Genomic DNA, 21,640 nt, shown 5'->3' with positions numbered 1-21,640 from the left:
CCCTATATACATAGACATGGAATCACTGGTCACTTTAATAATGTTTACATACTGCTTGACTCATCTCATATGTATATACTGTATTCAATTCTACTGTATTTAGTCAATGCCACTGACATTGGTAGTCCTAATATGTATATATTCCATTCTTTTAGATATGTGTATTGATGTGAATTGTTAGATACTACTGCACTATTGGAGCTAGAAACACAAGCTTTTTGCTACACCCACAATAACATCTGTTAAATATGTGTATGTGACTAATAAAATGTGATTTGATAAGCATCTGCTGAATGACAAACATGTGAAATGTAAAAATGTAAAATGCAAATTACATGTTTTATTTTATTGAATTTGAAAATTCATACAATCTACCTGCAGTGAAGCCACTCACTATTTACATTGCATTCAGTCATCTAGCAGCCAATCCCATCCAGTGACCCACAACAGTAACTAGGGTCAAGCGCCACGCCAAGGAGCAAATCGACAGATCTCACACCCAGTCGAATCGACGACCCAAACCAGCGACCTCTCAGGCCACCGGCCCAAGGTCCCAAACGCCAAGCCACCAACCATCCAAGACCCACACACAGCCCCCCCCCCCCCAAAAAAACCTCGTCAACATCCTGGTACTCAAATGAAACTGGTATACTTACCTATTGATGCTATTTTTGTTTCTCCACCAGTTGATCCTGATCTAATAATTTACACTTTGCAATATCCAAATCATGCATCTAATCAAATGTCTTTAGTAATATCCAAATCATATCAAATCCAAGAGGTTTCAAGGTTAGAATCTAGAAATGCACATTCTATTAATCTATATAATCATTTACATTTTTAAATACCAATATTCAAATCTTTACTTCATAATCAAAATACACATTTAAAAATATGTATTTTGATTTGAGATATTATCATGTCTTAAAGAAAAACAAAAAAGTAACCCTGTTTTTGAGTAAGCTTTCATATACATTGATTTGATGTGGCATAAACCAAAACACAATTTCTTAAGTCAAAAATATAAGTCAGAACACAGCGCCTGTATTCTCTCACGTGATTTCAGGTCCTCTGACAGGGAAAATGTATTTCCACAATGAGAAGATTGGAAAGGCTTCTCTCCATAGTGTCTTCTTTCATGCACTTTCAGGTTCCCTGCATTTCTAAAACTCTTTCCACACTGGGAGCAGTGGAAAGGCATCTCTCCTGTGTGTGACATCTCATGCATTTTCAAGTTCCCTAACTAGGTAAAACTTTTCCACAGTGTGTGTCCACTCGTGATTTCAGGTAGCCTAGCTGGGTAAATCTATTTCCACAGTCTGAGCAGTGGTAGGGCGGCTTCTCCCGTGTGTGTTCTCTCATGCATTTTCAGATTCCCTAACCAAGTAAACCTCTCCTCACTGGGAGCAGTGGAAAGGCATATCTCCTTCTCATGTGTGTGTCATTTCATGCGTTTTCAAGGTCCCTAAGTGGGTAAAACATTTTCCACACTGGGAGCAGCTGAAAGGCTTCCCTCCTGTGTGTGTCATCTCATGCATTTTCAGGTTCCATGAATGGGTAAAACTTTTCCCACACAAGGAGCATTGGAATGGTTGTTCTCCTGGGTGTATTCTCTCATGATCTTTCAGATGCGCTAACTGAATAAATCTCTTTCCACATTGGGCACATTGGAAACGCCTCTCTACTAAGTGTGTTCTCTCATGTTTTTTCAGGTCCCCAGATGAGAAAAATTCATTTCCACACTGGGAGCATAGATATGGCTTCTTTCCAGTGTGTGTTCTTTCATGCAGTTTTAGATTGCCTGAGTGTCCAAAACCCTTTCCACACTGGTAGCATAGATATGGCTTCTCTCCAGTGTGTGTTCTTTCATGCACTTTTAGATGCCCTGAGAGTCTAAAACCCTTTCCACACTGGGAGCATTGATATGGCTTCTCTCCTGTATGTATCATCTCATGCGTTTTCAGATTCCCTGCGTGTCTAAAACACTTTCCACACTGGGAGCAGTGGTGTGGTCTTGCTGGTTTGGTCTTCTGTGGGTCTGGTTTCCCTGAAGGACTTTTCCCGTGAGAGTCTGGTCTTTCACCTGCTGAAGACAAACAGAATATTTGGTTAAACAGAGAGACCTGAAAGAAACCTCTACATCAGTGGTTCCTAAATGTTTTATAGTCCCGGACCCCTTCAAACATTCAACCTCTAGCTGCGAACCCCCTCTTAGCACTAGGGTCAGCACACTCTCAAATGTTTTTCCAAACTTCCAAAAAGCCTGCCACACACACACACTATACATTTATTAAACATAAGAACGAGTTTGTCGCAACCCGGCTCGTGGGAAGTGACAAAGAGCTGTTATAGTACCAGGGCACAAATAATCATAATCAATAATGTTGTACTTTATTTACCCATCTCACATATAAAACTTTATTTGTTAATCGAAAATTGTGAGTAACTCACCACAGATTAATGAGAAGCGTGTGCTTGAAAGGATACACATAACTCTGCAATGTTGGGTTGTATTGGAGAGAGTCAGTCTTAAAATCATTTTCCACACACAGTCTGTGCCTGTATTTAGTTCTCATGCTCGTGAGGGCCAAGAATCCACTCTCGTATAGGTACGTGGTTGCAAAGGGCATCAGTGTCTTAACAGTGCGGTTTGTCTAGGCAGGATACTCTGAGCGCAGCCCAATCCAGAAATCTGGCAGTGGCTTCTGATTAAATAAAATTTTCACAGAACCGCTTGTTGCAATTTCGATGAGGCTCTTTCGTTCAGATATCGGTAAGTGGACTGGAGGTAGGGCATGAAAGGGATAACGAATCCAGTTGTTTGTGTCATCCGTTAATTGTGTAACCCAACTCACCTCAGGTGCTTCGCTATATCACATTTGACATTGTCCGTAAGCTTGAGTTCATTTGCACACAAAAAAAGTATTATACAATGATGGAAAGATCTGTGTGTTGTCCTTGTTAATACAGACAGAGGAGAGCTCCAACTTCTTAATCAAAGCCTCAATTTTGTCCCGCACATTGAATATAGTTGCGGAGAGTCCCTGTAATCCGAGATTCAGATCATTCAGGCGAGAAAAAAACGTCACCCAGATAGGCCAGTCGTGTGAGAAGCTCATCATCATGCAGGCAGTCAGACAAGTGAAAATTATGGTCAGGAAAGAAGTTTAAGCTCGGCCCCCAATTAAAACATTTTTTTTTTTTTAAGTGTCAATACTTTGCCCCTTGATAACCATCACACTTCACTTATGTTGTAAAAGCGTTACATGGTCACTGCCCATATCATTGCATAGCGCATAGCCTTGTTTTAACAAAGTTAACTATTTTCACTGTAATGTCCAAAACGTCTTTCAAGCGGTCAGGCATTCCTTTGGCAGCAAGAGCCTCTCGGTGGATGCTGCAGTGTACCTAAGTGGCGTCGGGAGCAACTGCTTGCACGCGCGTTACCACTCCACTATGTCTCCCTGTCATGGCTTTTGCGCCATCAGTACAGATAGCAACACATCTTGACCACCAAAGTCAATTTGATGTCACAAAGCTGTCCAGTACTTTTAAAATATCCTCTCCTGTTGTCCTGGTTTCCAGTGGTTTGCAGAAGAGGATGTCTTCCTTAATTGATCCCCATAAACGTAACGGACATATACCAGGAGCTGTGCCAGGCCCGCCACGTCTGTTAACTCATCCAGCTGTAACGCATAGAATTCACTCGGTTGTATGCGAAGCAGTAATTGTTTCAAAACATCTCCTGCCATGTCACTGATGCATCGTGAAACAGTGTTGTTTGATGAAGGCATTGTCTGTATAGTTTTTTGGGCCTTTTCCCTCAGCATTGTCCCAGCCATATCCGCGTGGCAGCAGGAAGAATTAAGTCCTCCACAATAGTATGGGGCTTACCTGTCCTAGCCGCTCGGTAGCTCACCATATAAGACGCTTCTAGCCCCTTCTTATTAAATGGTACCTGTTGCTTTTATACATTTCTTACTACTCGAAAGTTGTCTTAATTCTCGCTCAAAAAACTCCCATGGCTTATTTTTCAAACTGGCATGTTTTGTTTCTAAATGTCTGTGCAAGAGTGAAGGTTTCATCGAGTTGTGAGATAGTGTTATGTGCAAAAGTACTGACTGAGGAAAGGCACTACTCCCAATATAAGTGAACCCAAAATCAATGTAGTTATCATATTTGCACCTCTTCGATGGTCCAACATCCCCGTCTATTTGGTGCTTTCCCGGGTAAGGGGACAGTAGCTCTTCAGCTGATTCTAGCATTGGATGTGCTCAGGGAAGCAGAACAACTTGTGTCGTCGACAGGTGCAGTACTGCTGGTAGTAGCAGTACTACCAGTAGAGCTGGTTTGTGTCTCTATGGACGAGGGCCTTACTTTAACCATTTCTCAATTTTCGAGCAAACGGAATGAGCAGCAGCTACGTTTGGCTACATATGGACCGTTAGTGGAATTCCCGCGAGAGAGGAACAGTTAATATGATTGGATGTTAATTATTTGACTAGGCTACCTGTATTTTACATTGTGTTGTTATTTCGCTGAACACTAGATGGTTTAACTTTATTTTTGGTAGTGAAACGAGACTACTAAGGCGATAAAAAATGTAAACTCACCCAAATCTATAGCCCCGTTGGAAAATATAAATGGACTGTTTGAAAATGTGAAGATATATATATAAAAATGTGAATCACATTTTTATTTGGCGTACCCCTGGGGGAATAACTGCTCTACATGATAAAACTGTCTTTCTACAAGGTTTAATCTAAACTAGATCCCTCAAAATGATTAATCTTCAAGACCCTGGTGCTTGGTTAAGGAAGCAGTATGGGGAACTGCTCCTCCTCCCTCCAATACCTTGACTTTGTTGTCCTTAAGCCATTTTGCCACAACTTTGGGCGTCTGCTAAATGACTCAGTACCGTAAGTCTCTCTGGATAAGAGCATCGACTAAATGACTCAGTACCGTAAGCCTCTCTGGATAAGAGCGTCTGCTAAATGACTGAAATGTAAATGTTGAACAGCAGAGTGCGTCATTACAGAGTGGCTGTAGTGTTAGTGATAATACCAAATGCTAACCTCCCCTGTTATTGTAATGGTGAGAGGTTAGCATGTCTTGGGGGTGTGATATATATAATGCTAACCTCTCCTGTTATTGTAATGGTGATGGGTTAGCATGTCTTGGGGGTATGATATATATAATGCTAACCTCTCCTGTTATTGTAATGGTGAGAGGTTAGCATGTCTTGGGGGTATGATATACAGTGGGGCAAAAAAGTATTTAGTCAGCCACCAATTGTGCAAGTTCTCCCACTTAAAAAGATGAGAGAGGCCTGTAATTTTTATCATAGAGACAGAAATCTTGCTTGTTTGTAGGTGACCAAATACTTATTTTCCACCATAATTTGCAAATAAATTTATTAAAAATCCTACAATGTGATCTCATTTTGTCTGTCATAGTTGAAGTGTACCTATGATGAAAATTACAGGTCTCTCTCATCTTTTTAAGTGGGAGAACTTGCACAATTGTTGGCTGACTAAATACTTTTTTTGCCCCACTGTATATATAATGCTAACCTCCCCTGTTATTGTAATGGTGAGAGGTTAGCATGTCTTCGGGGTACGATATTTAAGTGATACTACCAGAGTAGCCGGTGTTCGGAGGATATATTTTAGCACAGGTGTTCTGCCTCGGGCCACCCAACCGTGCCAATATATCCTTCAAACACTGGCTTCCAAGGCATTATCACTTCTAAACGACGGGTTACAAAATATTCAAATAATGACTGATATATTTTTCCTTAAACGTTATTTTAAAGAAATTATTTCATACCATTTCATCCTTCCGTGAGATATAGTCCTGACACAAATCTAGGGTTGCTACCCAAGGCAGTTAGGTTGCTAGAGATGCGCCCCAATCGTGAAATCTTTTTGTTCTCCATCTATGGACGCAACCCAGTCGTTCGTTTCAAAAGGTCCTGCTGCCATGCTGGCTGGCAACCCTCTTATCCCTTGCTTGCTAGCCAGCCAACTAACTATGGTTAACACTGGTCACATCAAACAATGTATCCAGAATAACAGCAAAGTAGCCGTATTTGCCTTTAAGCTGTTTGAACAAAAATATAAAACACAACATAATCCATCCACCTGACAGGTGTGGCATATCAAGAAGCTGATTAAACAGCATGACCATTACACAGGTGCGCCTTGTGCTGGGGACAATAAAAGGTCACTAAAATGTGCAGTTTTGTCACAACACAATGCCACAAATGTCTCAAGTTGAGGGAGCGAGCAATTGGCATGATGGCAGAAAAGTCCATAACAGCTGTTACAGAGAATGAAATGTTAATTTCTCTACAATAAGCCGCCTCCAACTTCATTTTAGAAAATATGGCAGTGTGCCCAACCGGCCTCTTAACCGCAGACCACGTGTAACCAAGCCAGCCCAGGTTCTCCACATCCAGCTTCATCACCAGCGTGATCGTCTGAGGCCAGCCACCCGGACAGCTGTTGAAACTGTGGGTTTTTCCCAACCGAACAATTTCTGCACAAACAGTCAGAAACCGTTGCAGACAAGCTCATCTGTGTGTGTATCGTCCTCACCGGAGTCTTGACCTGACTGTAGTTTGGTGTTGTAACAGACTTCAGTGGGCAAATGCTCACCTTTGAAGGCCACTTGGTGAAGTGTGCTCAATGTTTGAATCCTGGTTTCAACTGTACCGGGCAGATGGCAGAAAGCGTGTATGGCATCGTGTGAGCGGGCGGTTTGCTGATGTCAACGTTGTAGACAGAGTGCCCCATGGGGGCAGTGTGGTTATGATATGGGCAAGCATCAGATACAGACCAACGAACAATTGCATTTAATCAACGGCAATTTGAACGTACATTGTCATCGCCATTCATCTGTCGCCATCACCTCATGTTTGAATATAATGTGCATAAAAATGTCACAAGGATCTGGACACAATTCTTGGAAGCTGAATATTGTCTGTTCTTCCATGGCTTGCATACTCGCCACACATGTCACCCATTGAGCATGTTTGGGAAGCTCTGGCTTGACGTGTACAACAGAGTGTTCCAGTTCCCGCCAATATCCAGCAACTTTGCGCAGCCATTGAAGAGTGGGGCAACATTCCACAGGTCACAATCAACAGCCTGATCATATGCGAAGGAGATGTGTCGTGCTGCTTGAGGCAAATGGTGGTCACAACAGATACTGACTGGTTTTCTGATCCACACCCCTACTTTTTTTTTTTTTAAGCTACACTACATGGCCAAAGGTATGTCGACACCTGTTTGTCGAACGTCTAATTCCAAACTCATGGCCATTAACATGGAGTTTTCCCCCTTTGCTGCTATTACAGCCTCCACTCTTCTGGGAAGGCTTTCTACTAGATGTTGGAACATTGCTGCGGGGACTTGCTTCTATTCAGCCACAAGAGCATTAGTGAGGTTGGGCACTGATGATGGGCGATTAGGCCTGGCTCGCAGTCGGCGTTCCAATTCAACCCAAAGGTGTTCGATAGGGTTGAGGTCAGGGCTATGTGCAGGCCAGTCAAGTTCTTCCACACCGATCTCAACAAACCCTTTCTGTATAGACCTCGCTTTTTGCACAGGGGATTTGTCATGCTGAAACAGGAAAGGGCCTTCCCCAAACTGTTGCCACAAATTCAGAAGCACAGAATCCTCTAGAATGTCATTGTATGCTGTAGAAATTAAGATTTCCCTTCACTGGAACTAAGGGGCCGAGTACAAACCATGAAAAACAGCCCCAGAACATTATTCCTCCCCCACCAAACTTTACAGTTGGCACTATGCATTGGGACAGGTAGCGATTCCTGGCATCCGCCAAACCCAGATTCATCCTTCAGACTGCCAGACGGTGAAGCGTGATTCATTACTTCACAGAAAGTGTTTCCACTGCTCCAGAGTCCAATGGCAGCGAGCTTCACACCACTCCAGCCGACGCTTGGCATTGCTCATGGTGATCTTAGGCTTGTGTGCAGCAGCTGGGCCATGGAAACCAATTTCATGAAGCTCCCAACAAACAGTTATTGTGCTGACATTGCTTCCAGAGGCAGTTTGGAACTCGGTAGTGAGTGTGGCAACTGAAGACAGACGATTTTTACACGCTACGCGCTTCAGAGGTCCCGTTCTGTGAGCTTTTGTGGCCTACCACTTCGCAGCTGAGCCATTGTTGCTCCTAGAAGTTTCCACTTCACAATAACAGCACTTACATTTGACCGGGGCAGCTCTAGCAGGGCAGAAATTTGACCTACTGACTTGTTGGAAAAGTGGCATCCTATGACGGTGGCACGTTGAAAGTCACTGAGCTTTTCAGTAAGGTCATTCTACTGCCAATGTTTGTCTATAGAGATTGCATGGCTGTGTGCTCGATTCTATACACCTGTCAGTAACGGGTGTGGCTGAAATAGCCGAATCCACTCATTTGAAAAGTTGTCCACAGACTTACATACAGTTGAAGTTGGAAGTTTACATACACTAAGTTGACTGTGCCTTTAAACAGCTTGATAAATTCCAGAAAATGATGTCATGGCTTTAGAAGCTTCTGATAGGCTAATTGACATCATTTGAGTCAATTGGAGGTGTACCTGTGGATGTAGTTCAAGGCCTACCTTCAAACTCAGTGCCTCTTTGCTTGACATCATGGGAAAATCAAAAGAAATCATCCAAGACGTCAAAAGAAAAATTGTAGACCTCCACAAGTCTTGTTCATCCTTGGGAGCAATTTCCAAATGCCTGAAGGTACCACGTTCATCTGTACAAACAATAGTACGCAAGTATAAACACCATGGGACCACGCAGCAGTCATACCTCTCAGGAAGGAGACGCGTTCTGTCTCCTAGAGATGGACATACTTAGGTGCTTAAAGTGCAAATATATCCCAGAACAACAGCAAAGGACCTTGTGAAGATGCTGGAGGAAACACGCATCTATATACAAAGTAAAACATGTCCTATATCAACATAACCTGAAAGGCCGCTCAGCAAGGAAGAAGCCACTTCTCCAAAACTGTCATAAAAAAAGCCAGACTACAGTTTGCACCTGCACATGAGGACAAAGATCATACTTTTTGGAGAAATGTCCTCTGGTCTGATGAAACAAAAATATAACTGTTTGGCCAGAATGACCATCGTTATGTTTGGAGGAAAAAGGGGGAGGCTTGCGAGTCGAAGAACACCATCCCAACCGTGAAGCATGGGGGTGGCAGCATCATGTTGTGGGGGTGCTTTGCTGCAGGAGGGTCTGGTGCACTTCACAAAATAGATGACATCATGAGGGAGGAAAATTATGTGGATATATTGAAGCAACATCTCAGGACATCAGTCAGGAAGTTAAAGCTTGGTCGCAAATGGGTCTTCCAAATGGACAATGACCCCAAGCATACTTCCAAAGTTGTGACAAAATGGCTTAAGGACAACAAAGTCAAGGTATTGGAATGGCCATCACAAAGCCCTCATTGTCCATTTGGAAGACCCTTTTCCTTCCTCCATCCTATATAAAATGTGTGGGCAGAACTGAAAAACATGTGTGAGCAAGGAGGCCTACAAACCTGACTCAGTTACACCAGCTCTGTCAGGAGGAATGGGCCAAAATTCACCCAATTTATTGTGGGAAGCTTGTGGAAGGCTACCCGGAACGTTTGACCCAAGTTAAACAATTTAAAGGCAATGCTACCAAATACTAATCGAGTGTATGTAAACTTCTGACCCACTGGGAATGTGATGAAAGAAATAAAAGCTGAAATAAATCATTCTCTCTACTATTATTCTGACATTTCACATTCTTAAAATAAAGTGGTGATCCTAACTGACCAAAAAACAGGGATTTTTTTACTAGGATTAAACGTCAGGAATTGTGAAAAACTGAGTTTAAATGTATTTGGCTATGGTGTATGTAAACTTCCGACTTCAACTGTATATAGTGTAGCTACTCTAGCAAATATGGGCTTCCATAAAGTTGTTCAACAATCTTGGGCAGACGGCCAAGTTTCACATTGTTATTGTCACGTGCACTAATACAGCTAAATGCCGTTCTTGCTTAATGTTCCCCCCCCAAAAATGTATTGCATTCTATTCATGCTGGCTATCGCAGGCTACCTGAGACATGAAACCGATAGGTGGGAGGGCATACAGGCTACCTGAGACATGAAACCGATAGCTGGGAGGGCATACAGGCTGGGCTGAGACATGAAACCGATAGCTGGGAGGGCATACAGGCTGGGCTGAAACATGAAACCGATAGCTGGGAGGGCATACAGGCTACCTGAGACAAGAAACCGATAGCTGGGAGGGCATACAGGCTGGGCTGAGACATGAAACCGATAGGTGGGAGGGCATACAGGCTGGGCTGAGACATGAAACCGATAGGTGGGAGGGCATACAGGCTGGGCTGAGACATGAAACCGATAGCTGGGAGGGTATACAGGCTACCTGAGACATGAAACAGATAGGTGGGAGGGCATACAGGCTGGGCTGAGACATGAAACCGATAGCTGGGAGGGCATACAGGCTGGGCTGAGACATGAAACCGATAGCTGGGAGGGCATACAGGCTGGGCTGAGACATGAAACCGATAGCTGGGAGGGTATACAGGCTACCTGAGACATTAAACCGATAGCTGGGAGGGTACACAGGCTGGGCTGAGACATGAAACCGATAGCTGGGAGGGCATACAGGCTGGGCTGAGACATGAAACCGATAGCTGGGAGGGCATACAGGCTGGGCGGAGACATGAAACCGATAGCTGGGAGGGCATACAGGCTGGGCTGAGACATGAAACCGATAGCTGGGAGGGCATACAGGCTGGGCTGAGACATGAAACAGATAGGTGGGAGGGCATACAGGCTACCTGAGACATGAAACCGATAGCTGGGAGGGCATACAGGCTGGGCTGAGACATGAAACCGATAGCTGGGAGGGCATACAGGCTACCTGAGACATGAAACCGATAGCTGGGAGGGCACACAGGCTGGGCTGAGACATGAAACCGATAGCTGGGAGGGCATACAGGCTGGGCTGAGACATGAAACCGATAGCTGGGAGGGCATACAGGCTGGGCTGAGACATGAAACCGATAGCTGGGAGGGCACACAGGCTGGGCTGAGACATGAAACCGATAGCTGGGAGGGCATACAGGCTGGGCTGAGACATGAAACCGATAGCTGGGGGGGTACACAGGCTGGGCTGAGACATGAAACCGATAGGTGGGAGGGCACACAGGCAGGGCTGAGACATGAAACCGATAGCTGGGAGGGCATACAGGCTGTCGCAAATGTATTAATGAACAATTTGCCTAAATGGGTATTGGAAACACTTCAACCTCTACATTCTCATTAGACACCGTGTTTTTACGAAAATGCTTTTTATTTGAGGTGTGATGTCATTACGTGTTTTTTTTGTTTTTTTTAATCGACAGGAGATAGTCGGAAAACTGTCACATCTATTTTCTAGTGAGATTCGAACCTATGATCTCCTGTTCTCTACCCATAGAATTAGTCCACTGCGCCACCAGGGTGGAGCTAGAACACAACGTTTTACATTTGTATTATTTTAAAACTCATTCAAAGCTGTAACATTTTTAGTCTATCCAATCAGACCCCATTTCCAAGGAAACAAGCACTCATTAAGATCAGGTGTGGCCAATTAGTGGGCGTGGCCAACACACTTAACAAGATACAGGGTAGAGAAAGTTTTGTTGACCCTGAGAACGGAATGTATGTTTTTAAATAACATTTTAAGAACATTCTTTGAATGTTATTTGTTGTTTTTAATGGAAATGTTTCTTAATGTTCTGAGAAATTAACTTTATAATTCAGGGCATTCGGGAAGTATTTAGACCTTGACCTTTTCCACATTTTGATACGTTACAGGCTTATTCTAAAATGAATTGAATTAATGTTTTTCCATCAATCAGGGGCGGCAGGTACCCTAGTGTTTAGAGCATTGCGCCAGTAACCGAAAGGTTGCTAGATCGAATCCCCGAACTGACAAGGTAAAAATCTGTCCTTCTGCCCCTGAACAAGGCAGTAAACCCACTGTTCCTAGGCCGTCATTGTAAATAAGAATTCGTTTTTAACTGACTTGCCTAGTTAAATAAAGGTTAAATATCCATAATGACAAAGTGAAAATGGTTTTAGATTTATGTAAAAAAAAAAATTTTTTTAAATCAAATACAGAAATCCCTTATTTACATAAGTATTCAGACCTTTTGCTATTAGACTCAATTGAGCTCAGGTGCATCGTGTTTCCATTGATCATCCTTGAGATGTTTGTACAACTTGATTGGAGTCCTGGATTAGGCTGATATCTTGTTTAATGAGTTTTTGTAAACAAACTCTGTATAGTTGGAAAACCTGGTTAAAACAAATGTTTTATCTTATGGATGGTGAGGAACCCTAACCCAATCTACCTACCTCATCCCCATATTGTTTTTATTTACTTTACTGCTCTTTTGCACACCAGTATCACTACTTATCATCATCTGCTCATCTATCACTCCAGTGTTAATCTGCTAAATTGTAATTACTTTGCTACTATGGCCTATTTATTGCCTTACCTCATGCCATTTACACACACTGTATATAGACTTTCTTTCCCCCCCTATCGTGTTATTGACTGTACGCTTGTTTATTCCATGTGTAACTCTGTGTTGTTTCTGTCGCACTGCTTTGCTTTATCTTGGCCAGGTCGCAGTTGTAAATGAGAACTTGTTCTCAACTAGCTTACCTGGTTAAATAAAGGTGAAATAAAAATATATAATTTTAGCGTGGTTACATACATACCGGTTTCTCCAGCCCCCATCCCTTAGCTGTTTACCAAAACAAGCTTTGGGCCAGTAACTGAAACGTCGCTGGTTCGAATCCCTGAGCCAACTAGGTGAAACATCTGTCGATGTGCTCTTGAGCAAGTCACTTAACCATAATTGCTCCTGTCAGTCGTTCTGGATAAGAGCGTCGGCTAAATACATGACTACAATGTTTTTTTAAAAGTGGCATGGCGGCCATTTTGTTGTTGTTTGACAAGGTTTTGCTCCTGTTTTTAAAATAGTACTCACTGGTGTTAATCAGATCTCCAGTCTCGTCCTCTTTCACTCTGGAAGCTTCTTCGTTGCCTTTCACTGTGACATCCTTCTCTTCCTCCTCTTCTTTCACGACAACATTAAGCCACAGACCCTGTTTCTCGGTCCAGCAGACATTCTCTTCTTTAACAGGCGGGGATCTTGGTGAGCTCATGGTCAGGGATTTTAGCTAGCTAGTTAGCATAAGCGACTAGCCCTGTGCTAAGTTAGCTGACTAACAACGTAAATACGGGGGGGAATTGGTTAACTAGTAGATACGACAGACGTGTGTTTAAAACACCGAAAACGTCTAAAGAGCTCCAATGTTTCGGCTATGTTGGCTAGCAAGATACCGAGGTGGCTGATTAGCTGTTGTTGAAGAAGCGTCCCGTCCACTACATTTAATGCCACGTCACACTCTGGCAGCATCGCCTGTAAAACGCATATCGCCATCTGCTGACTGGAGTGGGACGGGTAATGCAGTTTAAGGAAATATTTATTTAATTTTTCATGTTGGTCTTTTGACCAATCACATGTAATATTTTAACATTAGATATTTTTCAGAGCTGATATGTTAGGTCCCCCAAAAAATATCTGAAATGGTCTGCCTTTGTAAACAGCCTACTGCTCCTGCATGGTGTAACAATACATCATGTAGATGTATATAATGAACAGACTAGGTCTATACTGCTCCTACATGGTGTAACAATACATCATGTAGATGTATATAATGAACAGACTAGGTCTATAGTGCTTGTACATGGTGTAACAATACATAATGTAGATGTATATAATGAACAGACTAGGTCTATACTGCTCCTGCATGGTGTAACAATACATAATGTAGATGTATATAATGAACAGACTAGGTCTATACTGCTCCTGCATGGTGTAACAATATATCATGTAGATGTATTTAATGAACAGACTAGGTCTATACTGCTCCTGCATGGTGTAACAATACATCATGTAGATGTATATAATGAACAGACTAGGTCTATACTGTTCCTGCATGGTGTAACAATACATAATGTAGATGTATATAATGAACAGACTAGGTCTATACTGCTCCTACATGGTGTAACAATACATACAGCTCTATGAAAAATTAAGAGGCCACTGCAAAATTATCAGTTTCTCTGGTTTTACTATTTATAGGTATGTGTTTGGGTAAAATGAACATTTTTGTTTTATTCTATAAACTACTGACAACATTTCTCCCAAATTCCAAATAAAAATATTCTCATTTAGAGCATTTATTTGCAGAAAATGACAACTGGTCAAAATAACAAAAAAGATGCAGTGTTGTCAGACCTCGAATAATGCAAAGAAAATACGTTCATATTAATTTTTAAACAACACAATACTAATGTTCACTTAGGAAGAGTTTGGAATTCAATATTTGGTGGAATAACTCTGATTTTCAATCACAGCTTACATGCGTCTTGGCATGCTCTCCACCAGTCTTTCACATTGATGTTGGGTGACTTTATGCCACTCCTGGCGTAAAAATTCAAGCAGCTCGGCTTTGTTTGATGGCGTGTGACCATCCATCTTCCTCTTGTTCACATTCCAGAGGTTTTCAATGGGGATCAGGTCTGGAGATTGGGCTGGCCATGACAGGGTCTTGATCTGGTGGTCCTCCATCCACACCTTGATTGACCTGGCTGTGTGGCATGGAGCATTGTCCTGCTGGAAAAAACATTCCTCAGAGTTGGGGAACATTGTCAGAGCAGAAGGAAGCATGTTTTATTCCAGGACAACCTTGTACGTGGCTTGATTCATATGTCCTTCACAAAGACAAATCTGCCCGATTCCAGCACCCCCAGATCATCCCCGATCCTCCACCAAATTTCCAATTGTTACAATTGGTGGAATCATGCCATATTTAGACTAGATAATGTTAAACAAGGTTGGTTTGCGGATCAATGAAATGGGGTATCAGTCGACTCAGTATCCAAATACTTTTTTTCTCAGACTCCAACATTGCATTGTTTTTCCTATGGAATAGTGTTCAATACACATAGGTTGACAATAAATGTGGCTCAATTCACAGTGGTTTGAGTCCCGCAATAAGAGCTAAGACACTAATGTTCTCTGGGTGTCACTGAGTTGACTGATACCCCATGTCATTGATCCACAATCCATAGGTAAGGCTGTACAGTAAAATAAGTATGCCCCCAATGCAATTCTAAAGTCTAATACATCCAGTGTGATTAAAAACAGATTTTTGTCAAATTAACAAATTATCTTTTGTTGATTTTATATAAACAACATTCTACATCTAGAATTATGCCATATTCACTTATGGCATAATTCCACTATTTGTATTCATTTGATTCACTGTCAATTACATACTTTTATTTTGAAGGCTAACCGCAAAGTCCACTATTGTGGCTAATCCTTATTGTGGCTAGCTTCACATAGATGGGTCCAACCATTAATCAAATAAGAACTGTCTTATAAATCAGGGTTATTTTAGATGATGACACCTAGCTATGTAGTTAGCTAACTAACTGTAGCTACTGAAACAGATGTCGTTTTACTATGTTTTTGGGGAAGAACGTTGTTTGCATCCATCAGCTAGCTAGCTTTTTTTTCTGACCAGCACTGTAGGTGCGCGAGACAACTTTACCAGCATCATAGCATACGTATCGATGAAAAGTTTTGACATATGAAATACAAGTGATCATGTAATCAATGTGTAATAATAACTACGTCATTTTTTTTTATGAACGCGTAAAATTATTATGTGACGTGCAGTCATATTCAGGTCCTGATTGGTCAACAAGCTTATTTGACACATCAAGTAGTGTTATTTGACGTGTATCTTTTTTGACCCAAACGTTGTTCCACATCCCCAACACACACAGAAAAACAGAGCCAGAGTAAAAAATAAAGACCATTTAATCACAGAGTGTGTACATAATCTACATAAAAACGGTCACACTCCATATTCAATTCATATCTTGGGATTTTAAAACATAAAACATAAATGTATTTTTGAGTAGGTTTTCTCCAATTTGATTTCATATGGAAATAAGAGCGTAAACAAAACCACAAAGCACCAATTTTCAGTAAAAGATGAGACAAGTGTGGGAGCAATGTGTGTGTTACCTCATGAATTGTAAGTATGTGAAAAATCACTGTCCACACTGGGAGCATGGGTAAGGCTTCTCCCCCGAGTGTGTTACTTCAAGGTCTTTCAGGTGCCTAAACTGGGCAAATATCTTTCTACACTGGGAGCATTCGTAACATTTCTCTCATGTGTGGTTTCTTTCATGTGATTTCAGTTGCCTTAACCAAGTAAATTTAATTCCACACTGGGAGCACTGGAAAGGCTTTTCCCCAGTGTGTCTTTGCTCATGATTCTTCAGGAAGCCTGATGAGGTAAAATTCTTTCCACACTGGGAGCAGGGATGGGGCTCTTCTTCTTTGTGTGTCCTCTCATGTGATTTCAGGTTACCTAACCGGTTAAAACTCTTTCCACACTGGGAACATTGGAAAGGCTTTTCGCCTGTGTGTATTCTATCATGTATCTTCAGGCTCCCGAACTGGGTAAAACTCTTTCCACACTGGGAACATTGGTAGGGCTTCTCTCCGGTGTGTGTTCTCTCATGCTCTTTCAGTTGCCTTACCCAGCTGAAACGCTTTTCACAATGGAAACAGTGGTAAGGCTTTTCCCCTGTGTGTACTCTTTGATGTTCCTTCAGGTTACTTAACCGCTTAAAAGTATTACCACATTGAGGGCATTTGTGAGGCTTATCTCCTGTGTGTATTCTCTCATGTGATTTCAGGCAACTTAACTGTGAACATCTCTTTCCACACTGAGAGCATTGGTAAGGCTTCTCTCCTGTGTGTATTCTATTGTGTATTTTCAGGCTCCCTAACTGGGTAAAACTCTTTCCACACTGAGAACATTGGTAGGGCTTCTCTCCAGTGTGTATTCTTTCATGCACCTTCAGTGTCCGTAATTGGGTAAAACTCTTTCCACAGTGGGAACAGTGGTGTCGTCTTGCTGGTTCAGACGTCTCTTGCCCTGGTTCTTCTGAGTCTGGTCTCTCTCCTACCAAAGACAAACCGTGTGTTTAATTTAACAGTGAGATCAGGGTCGTATTCACTAGAAACTAAAATGAAACGGTGTTCACTAATGAATACGACCTTGAATGAAACCTTCACATGATACAACTGTCTTCTTTTTATGTTTAATTCAAATCAGATCCTTCAATAACCTGAGGCCAAGTATCATATGTGTTTTTCTGGTGCTCATTATGATAAATGAGAAAAAGTTGCCAAAAATCAGACAATAGAAATGTGGAGTCAATTAGGCTCCAATTGTTTTATAGGTTCTCATTGGTCAGCATTTGTCTAATAATTTCACAAGCCCTGAATTCATTAGATTAGCATTTGTTCTACTGTCTTTCGATGTCCACAATCCTTAATTAAACACAGTCCTTGATTAACACAGTCCCTGATTAACACAGTCCCGGATTAACACAATCCTAGTCATATAAGCAGCATCTTTAGATCTCTTTCTAAGTTCCTGACGGAGGTGTTTTTCTTGCGAATTGCATTTTGGCAAATGTTTGAAAATGATGTTTAATTGGCTGCTTCATTACAGGAGTTGCATGTTCTGTTAATATTAATTACCATAATCCTAATCTAAATATGATTTCTGTAATGGCCACATTCATAATTATCCTTAAGGTATATATATTGGAATTCAGTCTTTATTTGAAAAGTTTAAGTAGGGAATTGCATGCATTTTGGCCATTACAGAGTAGAAGGGCAAGTCTCAAAAAAGGCTTTTCAGTCAATCATATTTCATGGCTTTTTGAAAGAGCTCACAGAGCTTGTTTCTCCACTCACAGCTGTCCCCCAGTGTTAGTTATAACATGGATAGGCATATCAAAGGAAAGGCTTGGCTGAACACAAACTAAAAAATGTAAGATTGTGATTTTCATTATTACTTTAGAGAGGAAAACAACAATTATGGATGTTACAGACGGACAGACATTCAGATGTTAAATATTTCTTTATTCAAATCTATCATAACACATTTGCTTACATTTGGAATATTTTTAAGTACATGGGCAAAACAAGTGACCTAAGAGACTGAGCGTCGTCGTCAATGCCAGGCGGGCCTGATCCAGTGTCTCAGAAACGGCTACCCTCCTGGGCTTTTCAAACCTGACAGTGTCTAGGGTTGGAGGCAAAGGAGGGTCTGACCCGGTACTAGATGGGTGTACCTAATAAATTGGCCAATGAGTTTGAGTTTGAGTTTATTTCTATTTTTACAGGGACAGTGCACTTTAATCAACGTTTCAGTAAAAGTGCCGGTTTTAGCCAGCCGGCTAATTTTCAACCGCAGTCCCTGGGCAGGTTATTAAAAACAATTACAATATAGACAATAGCAACATAGAACAAGCAAGACATAGCAACATAGGACAAGCAAGACATAGCATACAGACAGAGCAACATAGGACAAGCAAGACGTAGCATACCGACAGAGCAACATAGAACAAAAAGCAGCAAGACAAAATTCATAAAAGCAACAAAGTGTTTCCACACCTCACAAGTTACAGACAACAGACATGGAAAGCGGCAACACACAGCTAGGGACCATGTTCACAAATCTGATTGACCTTTAGCCATGTCTTCAAGCATAAGCATAAGTGTCTCTTAATTGTTAATGTTCTCTCTAAATAAGCTTTCTGGTACAATTAAAAGGTCAAATACACTGCATTTCAAACAGTCATCAATAATCTAATGAATTCAGGGCTTGTGAAATTTTACCTAGGCTAAATATATACCTTCCACAACCATAAGTTTAAATAGTTTAACCTGCTTTTATGCAATACTCTCAATTGAAGAAAAATAAATACTACAGGACTATTCTCTTCTCATCTTTCAAAAACAAATCTTTACTGCCATGTATGAGAAATTCATTTCAACATATATATATATAAAGAAATATGAAATGTATATAATCTTAGCCAGAACACATAATTTTTCAAGATATCAACAATTGTTTATGGATGTTAGGAATCTCATAGCGCTGAAAAAGTAAACTGAAAGGAGAGAAACCAATATAAACCATGTAAAAACCTTGATGAAAGTTATCTTTACAGATAAAGTTTTAATATGATCCGATGTATGCTGCAGGTTTTACAAAAACATTTCCTCTCCCAGTCACCCCCTCCTTCCTATCTTTACAAGACTGTAGAACACACAAATAAAACTCAAGACACTTCAATGTGGCCTGTACTGCTTCATTAACATCCTCTTAAACTAATACTGGAGGAAAGCTGTGAGTGGAAAAAACAAGCTCTCTGAGCCCTTACTAAAAGCCATGAAATATGATTGACTGAAAATTATTTTATTTAGACTTGGCCTCCTGCTACGTAATGTCAACATTCAGGCAATTTCCTGCCTAAACGTTTCAAATAAAGCCTGAACTCCAAAATATAGACCTTAAAAGGGCTGATTTTGCCACTGAGGCAATGCAGCTACTTCCCCAGAGTCAGACGAACTTGTGGATACCATTTGTATGTCTCTGTGTCCTGTATGAAGGAAGTTAGAGGTAGTTTTGCGAGCCAATGCTAACTAAGCGTTAGACTTCCAGTCATTGTGCTATAGGTATCTGCTAGCATATACCCATAGACTTCCAGTCATTTTGTTAACGCTCGTTAGCAATCTCCCCAAAAAGCTTGTCCATTTCATGTAACATCCATTAAGCTTCTATTTGTTTTATTTCTCCAACATGGCAATATTTAGAAGTCAGATTTCGTGGAATCGCACATAACTTCAGTAGAATGACTCTTTAAAATCACATCAGTTCAACATAAGTAAATATTCAGGGACATCAGTTCAACAACTGCAGAGTTTGTGCCCCTTTTTTAAAAGACAGTACTCACTGGTGTTAATCAGATCTCCATTCTGCTCTTCTTCCTCCTCCAATGTGACAGTAATCTCCCCCTCCTCCTTCACTCCAAAAACGTCTGCCTCTTCTTTCACCGTGCCAGTCGTCTCCTCTTTCACTGTAAAAACTGCACCCTCTTGTTTAACTTCCGCCTCCTCTTTCACTGAAACGTCTTCCTCTTTCACTGTAACAGCCTCATCCTCTACTTCTTGTTTAACTGTGGCCTCATCCTCTACTTCTTGTTTAACTGTGACAGACTCCTCTTCCTTCTCCTCTTTCACGAGAGCTTCTTTCTCCGTACAGTAGTCTTCCTCTTTAGCAGGGGGGTAGTAGCTTTTTGAACTCATCGTCGGGGATGTTAGCATTAGCGATTAGCCTAGTGCTACTGCTACCTTAACCAGACAGCTAGCTGACGTACATACGATATTAAAAGGGGTAACTAGTAGATACGACAGAAATGTGTTTAAAACCCAGTGGCTAATAATCACCGAAAGCGTATAAAGAGCTCACATCTTCCTGCTACGTCGGCTAGCAAGGCTACCGAGGTCGCTGCTGTGGTTGTTGAAGAAACTTCCCGTCCATTAGATTATACGTCACAATGGCAGCATTGCCTGAAAGACGCCATTCGTCATCTGCTGACTAGAATGGGTAACGCAGTTTAGGAAATTAAAATGTATTTGATTTATTTCATAAAATAATCATGTTAAATGAAAACGTACAAACAGAAGCATGTGTTAATCGGTGCAGATCTTGAGTGAGGGCTCCCGAGTGGCACAGCGGTCTAATGCACTGCACCTCAGAGCTAGAGGCGTCACTACAGAATCCTGGTTCGATCCCGGCCTGTATCACAACCGGCCATGATCGGGAGTCTCATAGGGCGGCGCACAATTGGTCCAGCGTCGTCCCAGTTAGGGGAGTGTTTGGCCGGGGTAGACAGTCATCGTAAAAAAGGTATTTGTTCTTAACTGACTTGCTTAGTTAAAGAAAGGTTAAATAAAACCATTATAATAATTTAGAAAATCAGTCAAACAAATATTATAAACAGAGATGTCTACTGCTCCTACATGGTGTAACAATACATCATGTAGATGTATATAATGAACAGACTAGGTCTATACTGCTCCTACATGGTGTAACAATAGATGTATATAAGATGTATATATGTATATATGATGTATATGTATATATAGATGTATATATAATGAACAGACTAGGTCTATACTGCTCCTACATGGTGTAACAATATATCATGTAGATGTATATAATGAACAGACTAGGTCTATACTGCTCCTACATGGTGTAACAATACATCATGTAGATGTATATAATGAACAGACTAGGTCTATACTGCTCCTACATGGCGTAACAATACATCACGTAGATGTATATAATGAACGGACTAGGTCTATACTGCTCCTACATGGTGTAACAATACATCATGTAGATGTATATAATGAACAGACTAGGTCTATACTGCTCCTGCATGGTGTAACAATACATCATGTAGATGTATATAATGAACAGACTAGGTCTATCCTGCTCCTGCATGGTGTAACAATACATCATGTAGATGTATTTAATGAGCAAACTAGGTCTATACTGCTCCTACAAGGTGTTATAATACATCAGTGTATTCGGAAAG

The 21,640-nt window shown here is 41.3% G+C and overlaps 2 protein-coding genes across 3 annotated transcripts; both read right to left on the bottom strand.

The window, feature by feature from the left end:
• Positions 1-18: 18 nt before the first annotated feature.
• On the bottom strand, positions 19-13,481 carry LOC120035966 (gastrula zinc finger protein XlCGF17.1-like). 2 transcript variants are annotated; one of them, XM_038982453.1, is made up of 2 exons: positions 13,074-13,481; positions 19-2,086 (listed from the first exon to the last, which is right to left on the bottom strand). In XM_038982453.1, the coding sequence occupies exons 1-2, from the start codon at positions 13,249-13,251 to the stop codon at positions 1,431-1,433; spliced, it is 834 nt and encodes a 277-aa protein (XP_038838381.1). In that variant the 5' UTR covers positions 13,252-13,481; the 3' UTR covers positions 19-1,430. The 2 variants fall into 2 exon arrangements, with proteins under 2 accessions (XP_038838381.1, XP_038838382.1); XM_038982454.1 differs by having other exon boundaries at positions 19-2,083.
• A 2,484-nt stretch (positions 13,482-15,965) lies between these two features.
• Positions 15,966-20,564, bottom strand: LOC120035961 (zinc finger protein 239-like). The gene is made up of 2 exons (XM_038982447.1): positions 19,994-20,564; positions 15,966-17,142 (listed from the first exon to the last, which is right to left on the bottom strand). Exons 1-2 carry the CDS (start codon positions 20,361-20,363, stop codon positions 16,340-16,342), a joined length of 1,173 nt encoding a protein of 390 aa, XP_038838375.1. The 5' UTR covers positions 20,364-20,564; the 3' UTR covers positions 15,966-16,339.
• Between the last annotated feature and the right edge of the window lie 1,076 nt (positions 20,565-21,640).

Source organism: Salvelinus namaycush, unplaced genomic scaffold (assembly GCF_016432855.1).
Source record: "Salvelinus namaycush isolate Seneca unplaced genomic scaffold, SaNama_1.0 Scaffold117, whole genome shotgun sequence".
NCBI lineage: Eukaryota > Metazoa > Chordata > Actinopteri > Salmoniformes > Salmonidae > Salvelinus > Salvelinus namaycush.
Note: the sequence above shows the minus strand (reverse complement) of the source record. Positions and strands in the feature narration are given on the sequence as shown.